This window comes from Lampris incognitus, chromosome 14 (genome assembly GCF_029633865.1).
Source record: "Lampris incognitus isolate fLamInc1 chromosome 14, fLamInc1.hap2, whole genome shotgun sequence".
In the NCBI taxonomy this organism is placed as follows: Eukaryota; Metazoa; Chordata; class Actinopteri; order Lampriformes; family Lampridae; genus Lampris; species Lampris incognitus.
The window spans coordinates 31,173,798-31,181,932 of NC_079224.1; the positions used below are offsets into that span (position 1 = coordinate 31,173,798).

An 8,135-nucleotide genomic window follows, 5' to 3' on the forward strand; every position below is an offset into this window, starting at 1 on the left:
GACACGCAGATCTGTATTTTATGTTAATGAGCAAATGAGCTCTACAGGGTAATACCAGGCAATGAAGGAAAAAAAGAATAATCAATAGGCTTCCTGCATTTGTCCTTAAAAAGGCTGAGTGGTCAAAGACGTTTTCAGTGACCCAAAGGTCTGGTGAGCCTTGCAGTCAAATATATGAAGTGGCTCTCTGAGATACATGATTAACACAATGATACATCTCCCACCACTAGCCTTTCAGCTATAACAAATGAGTCCCCTTCAGAGTTTGGATACCCACTTGATTCCCCACTTAGCATCAGTTAACATGGGTGCCTTGTGAAAATGCTATTCAGTCAGCCGATGAAAACAAATCAAAAGAATGCTAATAAGTGAACATAACAAAACACAGAATCTGAGATGGGCAAGGACAAAGCAAGCACACAGTGGAGGCTCATGGGGTTTAGAAAATAGAAAACAACTTTCAGCTAATGACCTGAGGATACAACCTCTGCGGTTCTCACCTCTCTTGCTTTTGATAAAGTGCTTGATGAGGATGAAAAGGAAACATGGAAGCGGGTGAGTTCTGGATGTAAACTGAAAGGCATCACAAGAAATCCACTCCATAGTTTCAACTTTGCATTCTCCAATATCTTGCACACATGTACTATGACCTGGCACATGTGGGCAAGGGGAAAATGATGGCTGTATATGCAACAACAACAAAAAAGTCTGTTGATGGCACCGCTGCAGTGGGACTCGTTTTTCTACAGACATAACATTTTCTTCCTGGTCAGTTGGTGTCTTCTTGCTGATCAGTTGGTGTCAAACAAACAACTTGCTGTTTATCAACACCAGAACCTACAGACTGGATGCTGACTTTCAATGGAGCAAAGGGGAGCTACTGTCCCTGGTCACTCATGGGCAGGAGGTGGGTCGAGCAGGAAGGACTAAGTTTTTGGTAACAACAATCTCGTTCCCTCTAAAACGGGAGACTGTTACTTTTATCAAGGAAATGCATCAGCAATTTTTCTATTTGAGGCAATTCAGTAAATTCAGTGTCTATACAGGGGATGCCTAAGTTTCATATTGCTTTAATAGATGTCACATTTATCTTAAATCTGGTTCAGCAAAACTGCAGTTTATTAAAAAAGAAACAAAAATAAATGAACAACAACAGTTAAGCAGTATAGTATACATGCAATTTATAAAATCACAGGACGTTAGCTCCTGTTTTACACACGTTGGACCTGCATTCAGTCCACTTACACCAGTCAAAACCCTATTTTAGCTGTTACTTTCAGGTAAAATACATTTTCAAGCGTCTCACAAATACCGCACCAGCACTCTATATTATGAGATTATGTAATAGTAGTGAGCGATATGTCGATGCACCACACTCAACTACGCTGTTTTAATATTTATAGGGCCCAATAATAATAATAATAATAATAATAAACTTTGTTTGTATCGCACCTTTCTAAACAACGTTACAAGGTGCCTGATATGAACCTCTAAATCAGTCACGCCTTCAGTGTAATAATTATAAACAATAATCAAGGCAGAGTAAATTTGTATCATGTCAGGAAAATGCCTCTGGTGAATTGTGCAAAAAAAGCTCCACGATGTATTTGGGTGAAGCTCATGCAGCAGGTGATAAACACGTCTCAGAAACGTGACCATTACGCCGGAAAGCTTAAAATAATGTTGAATTTAATCTTAAGAGGTCGGCGAGACTGCTCTCACCCGCAAAAGGGGCATGAACATATTTTCATTCATTATCAAAAGTGTTGCGAGAGAGCGGACGCCTCCGAAATAAACGAACGAAAAACAAGCCAACTTCCGTCTAACGCGCATGGTGTTGCCATGGAAACCGGAAACGACAACAAAGTTCCCTCAACGCCAGCAGAACGGTTGGTAAAAATGGCATCGAAACAGGAGGAAATATTCAACTGTGTGTTGGCTGGGGACTTAAAAAATCTTCAGCAACATTTAGAAAATGAGAATGGGGGCGAAGAAGCGAAGGAAGGAGTTAAATTCGAGTTTACAGACGAGATGGGGAGGAACGCCCTGTTTGCGGCATGTTCGTTGGGGAGGAGCGCCATCGTCCGCGAGCTTGTAAAACACGGAGCCCGGCTCAACAAATGTACAGCAAGGGGTACACTTATCTTCCGTTAGCTAACCCCGCAATTACAAACGAGCTCTTTTCAAATTAATGCAGTTGAACTTCATGTTAATTAGTTTATTCTTTCATAGCTTCAAATTGATTCAATTTAGGCTGGAGGTGTTCATGGGGAGAGGTGTGTGTGTGTGTACAAGGACAAGGAGTCAACAATGTAGCTATTTTTCCACCTGTGTATCCAGCGTCCCTTATTCACAATAGCAAGAACCTGATGTTTCAGTTTTACTTTGTAAACAAACAAATTAATCTATCTGCAAAATGTATTTGAATGTTAGAACAGAGTAGAATAGAATAGAGTCACTTTATTTTTCACAATGGAACTTTCTGTGTAGACCCAGCTAGTTTGAAGCAGTTAACAAATATGCTGCAAACACTTTATACTAATAAATTCATAAATAAATTATGCTAATATTCTGATGCTATTATAGTTTTGAACTAAAATATAATACTAATGTACTTTACTATAATAAACTAATAATAATATACTAATACTTACATACTGTACAACTAATATGTCAATATTAATACCTATAAACTTTTCTAATGCTACTACTACTACTACTACTACTTTCGGCTGCTCCCGTTAGGGGTCGCCAGAGAGGATCACCCGAAACTTTACTAACGCTAATATACTATTATCCTATTAAATTCAAGAGATGGAAACGGATGACTCACTGTGGCGACCCCTAACGGGACCAGCCAAAAGTAGTCGTGGATCCTATTAAATTCAACTAATTTACTAACACTTATAAAAGAAAATTAAGTAGTAACATCTTATAAACAATAATGTTTATAATATTGTTTTTTTTGTCATTTGGCAACCTTACCTATGTCGGCACAAAGCTGTAAACACTTCAATCTGTTATTGTTTGGTGTGGTCAGTGGAGCAGGACATACCTTGTGATTTTAACAGGTTATTCCCCATTGCACTGTGCTACCTGTTGGGGCCACCTGGAGACTGTGAAGACTTTGCTTGATCTTGGAGCCAATCCACAGGCCAAGAACTTCAGAGGGGAGCGACCTGTAGATGTAGCCAAGAGATATTCACACACAGACTGTGCTGACTGTCTTGATCTGGCAGGTGTGTGCTTGAGTGTGTGGCGCTCTGTGATGTTCTGAATTTATTCTTGGCATCAGAGGTGATTGATATTTGGCATCATATTTAATCAGTATCTGCCTGTGAGTGTGTGTTTCCGTATTTGTGTGTTGCAGAAGCTAAACAGGACTTTCTGTCATACATAAGTTATGTAACAGACACCATCTTTGACCGAGAAAATACCCAGGGGATCCAGGTCAAATTCAACAAAGAAGAAAAGGTGACACATTTCAGTACAATACACCTCAATTTCACAACATTTCTATGCAGTCTGTGTCAAACATAAAGGAATGCTGAGATCCTACAATGTTACATTTTGAGTTGCAGGGATAGTTGAAAGTCAACTAAATCAAAGTTCATCAATGCATCCTGGTGACAAACTGACAAATCTCATGCAGTGGTTGAGTGCATAGGCTGCTGTGTTGATAAAATCTCCTGCATATGTATTTCGTGAAGAAGGCAAGATGTGTCGCATCAGATGAGCTGTATTCCCCCAAATTGTCAGTCAACTGTAATGGAAACACTTTGACATGAGTCAGTCTTTGACAGAGAATAACAGCATAACCCAGGCTACTTATTCACTAGCTAACAATCTAGTCACACATTTCATTCTTGATTAAGGAATGCTCACATGCAAACCATCATCCTATATTTTCACATCTTCACTTAACACTGAACAAAACCAGATGGAAAGAGGTTGAACTGCCCCTAATTTTTCAAAGCTTACATTAGAGTATAGAGCAGCACAATGATGCTAAACTTGGCCAATTACGCCATGCTAAAACTTTCTTAAAAATTACTTTTACATTCAATTTCTGGCCTGTATATGCAAGTCACAATGTGTGTGTGTGTGTGGGGGGGACCCAAGCCTTCCATTAGCAACCTTACTGTGTCCTGTTGACTATTTGGCATTGTTAAAGTTTCTCGTTAAAACCATTGGCCTCATCAAGCCAAAGCTCCATCAGGCACAGTAAGAATGAACTGTGCCAAAACAGATTTTTTTTTACGCACTATCATTATGAGAATAACACTCTAAATGTGCAAGTATCCTGTTATACAATCTCTTAATTGATATTCTGCCAATGTAGAACAAGTGCATGAATGCATGCTCCACCATGTCAGATTGGATTCAGAATGTCAAAAATCCTACACTCTCAGACTACACAGCCCAAAGGAAACACATGGAGGACACCCTTCAACCTATTCTCTCTAAGCTCTCAGCACAGTGTAAGTTATCTCAATATTATACTTTGCTATGTTGTTTAACAGAGGAATGGGTTTTAAGTGTGTCATAATATAGCCCAAGGTATAGAGTAAAAGTAATTGTTTGTCTCTTTTTTTTGTCTTTTATGATCAGGACTTAAGGTGGGATATCATGTGCAGGAGTCCATGATTTTACATTCATGTTATATTATTCTTATGTCCATGTTGTATTAACTCTCAGATGTATGTCGCCTTGGATAAAAGCGTCTGCTAAATGAAATTGTAAATTGAACAGTCTAAGCTGTATTTGTAAACATGAATTAGGCTAATCTCTCCAAAAGATAGAAAACAAAGAACCATCTATCTGGCCTGTAAGCTTTTATTGAACTGTGATAGTGACAGCAATGGGAGATTGAATTTGCCAATTTAATTCATGTTTCTCTAAATTTTTACACCCAAATGTAATTCAACTGTGCTATGGATTTACAACCAGACAAGTACATTTATGCCCAGAAAATCATCCTCTTTTGTACCACTGTTACAGAACAGGGAGAGCTTAATCTCTGAGACTGTGCACGTGTTCTCGGGAAAAGGGAAACCATACAGTATTTAAATGTCCTCTTACCACTTCTAATTTATTGATCATCTCAGTTTGGTGTGTACTTACATATGCTGTTGAGGTTTTTGTTGACTTTCAAATGAAGAAAGATGTACTTTTTGACTTTCATAACTGATCAGTTTTGGAAATATAGTACAAATACAACAACTCCATTGTTTACAAACATAGTAAATATTAGAAAGCCATTATAGCGGTACCATGAATTAAAGCTAACGTTTTGTCTTTAGAACTCAGTAAACCAATTGGAGGAAAAAAAACAAACAAACTGAGAATCCATTAAAAAATCCATTCTACCCATTCATCCATACTATTTCAACTATCTTCAGCTCTAAATAAAATAATCAGAGACTACTTTGAATTAGAGAATGATAAATTGTACAGTATGCTTTGCCTGTGGATACTCTCATTTCTTTTTGCAGCAGCTCAAGCTCCTGCCAAATAAGCATGGAATGTCTCAGAAGACAGAGGCGAAGGTCTTCATAATGTCAGGGGTCCTCCAGTTGTTCCAAAAATATTGGACAAATCTATTCATTACCAATACACATGACCACACAGTTTCTGCACTTGTCAATCCACTGTCACTTTACATATTATGAGACTTGTGTTGGGGAAGAAACAGCTTCAACTATGGGGGATTATGGCCCAATCTGCAATCGTATTGACCAAAAGGAAAGTCCAACGCAATTCAACGGCTGTGGGTTGAGATTATTATCCTTACCATCAGCAATACCCTCCACTACTGCTGCTAAATACCTCCCTGAGGATTTGACCCCAGGTGTATTACCACAACAGCAGAGGAGCATTGTTCCTGCACATGAGGGTTCCTGAGAGATATTGGGTAATCTATTGTGTTCGCTCATTTATTCATAATTAATTGGGACATTAACAATAAATTAGACTTTTCTTCCAGTGGCTTCATTTGTCTCAGATGATTAAAATTCACTGTGTAATTCACACTAGGTTGTCTAATGATGCACAATAGTTGGCCATTTCATTTTCGGTTCATTCTCCTTACAGCTGAATAGGTGCTATTTATTTCTTCCTTCCTTCCAGTCTATCAATTTTCTTCCTGACCAATGACGCTGCCGTGGTTTTAACTACTGATCGAAAATGATTTCTGATAGGACTATTATTTGATATGACTATTTTTAAGTATATCTCTCACTTCTACCAAGCATTTGGGAGATGATCTTTGGTGAAAATACAGTACCCACTGGATTTGGGGATTGTACTGTAGCAGCGGACAAAGACTATGGCTTAACAATTGGGCATGATCAGCACAGTGTAAGTTATCTCAATATTATACTTTGCTATGCATGATCTTGCATCCTTTTAGGACCGGTACCCTCCACAGACAGGTCATTGAACATGGCCTCAGAAGGCTTGGCTTGGTCTCTCTCTCTCTCTCTTTCAATAAGTCCCTCACTCAAATACTCCTTAACGGAATGATTTGATGTTTATTTATAGTAGAGGGTGGAAGGGTGGAGTTGGGGGATTGTGACCTGTATTGCATCACATAGGCTTGCTATGACAATCCATGGTTGTAATAACGCAGTTATAACCACAGAAGCAGCACTTAGCCGAAATTCACAGCTTTGCATAAAGATTGTATAGATTGCTCTAAAATTTCAAGATAAGCACCAGACTCAATCTCTCTTGACTTGGATGTGTCCAAGTACATCAATATTCAGTGAAACTAAGTTGTTTTAGTATAGACCTTTAAGGCAACAGATCTCTAATAAAAGACAAACTTTCACAGTCAAAATGTTTCTGGGGACTAGAGGTCTGAGATCTGATTGGACCCCTTATCCTTGATATTTTGGACTATGCTAATCAGTAAGATAGCATTTACATATAATAAAAGATGGTTTGCGCTGATGAAAAAAAATGTTAAGGAATCAAAAGATGGTTATTTACCAATATACCTTGTTTCAGGCATCCATAACTTAAAAAGCCATTGAAAAATTCTTCTTTGTTTTAGGTTCTAACCAAATAATTCAGGTCAGCGAAGGCAAAACGTCAATTTTAAAGGTGCAATGTACTCAATGACTTTCATCAAATGACACCTTGCATCTGATAGCATGCACACACCTGCACATATAATCACACTAGAAACTGCTTTCCCCAGTCACTATGCAGTTGATCGAGATAAGGCTTTTGGTATGCTTGACGTTTTATGTAAGCTGTTCTCGAATGCTTTGATAATAGCACCACTTTCATTTCTGTGTTCAAAGAAAGGTATAATACACCCACGACATATGTCTTGAATGTCATGTCATATCTCCCAATTCCCACTTAAACACCAGTCTTCACAGTTTTTCTTTTTATCATTCAAGCTGCTGGGACAAACCTTTTGAGAGAATACACTAACCTTCCCTATTATTGATTTTGTCTCCCAAGTGCCATCAAGAGCAAATAAGGCAGCTTAGTCCACAAAGTTTGGATGATTTTCTATTTTGGTTTAGGAAATATGTATTTGAATTATAGAATTGGCTGCATTATAAGCAAAGCCTTCCAGGTTAACCTGGCTGTGCGCCTTTGAGCTCTCTGATGCTGGAGTTACCTTCCCATCTGAGTCGGAAAAATAGTCACTATCCGAGTCATCGCCTCTACCTAGGCTAAAAATTCACTGTTTCGAGTGCTATCCAATTACCCGTACTCTTCACACTTCTCCTACACGGTGCTCCTGTATGACAGGAAAATTGTAAGTCCATTAAAACCGCTGCCACTTAGCTGAAGTGCAGATATCTTGACCTCTGCACTCTTTTGGTGCATTTTGCAGATCTTAGATTTTGAACTGATTCTGCTGTTACTTGATATCATTGTTGCTGTCATTCTGGACAACAATGTCAGCGAAATGCCTTTGTGTCTCAATGAAAATAAATATGTAAATTCTTTTTTAGGACTACTTGAGATTGTTATTAGCTGGCTATAATGCCACTGGAAAAAACAAAACAAAACAAAAAACGAGATATGTTCTAAAACTGGATAGCTCTGAATTATTGATGTTATGCACCTAAAAGTTTAATAACTAAATGAATATCTTCCACTCCAGCAGT

At 38.4% G+C, this 8,135-nt stretch overlaps 1 protein-coding gene across 1 annotated transcript; it reads left to right on the top strand.

Moving 5' to 3' along the window:
• The first annotated feature begins 1,899 nt into the window (after positions 1–1,899).
• Positions 1,900–5,518, top strand: ankrd45 (ankyrin repeat domain 45). The gene is made up of 5 exons (XM_056293860.1): positions 1,900–2,134; positions 3,072–3,239; positions 3,371–3,474; positions 4,343–4,481; positions 5,496–5,518. Exons 1-5 carry the CDS (start codon positions 1,900–1,902, stop codon positions 5,516–5,518), a joined length of 669 nt encoding a protein of 222 aa, XP_056149835.1.
• The last annotated feature ends 2,617 nt before the right edge of the window (positions 5,519–8,135 follow it).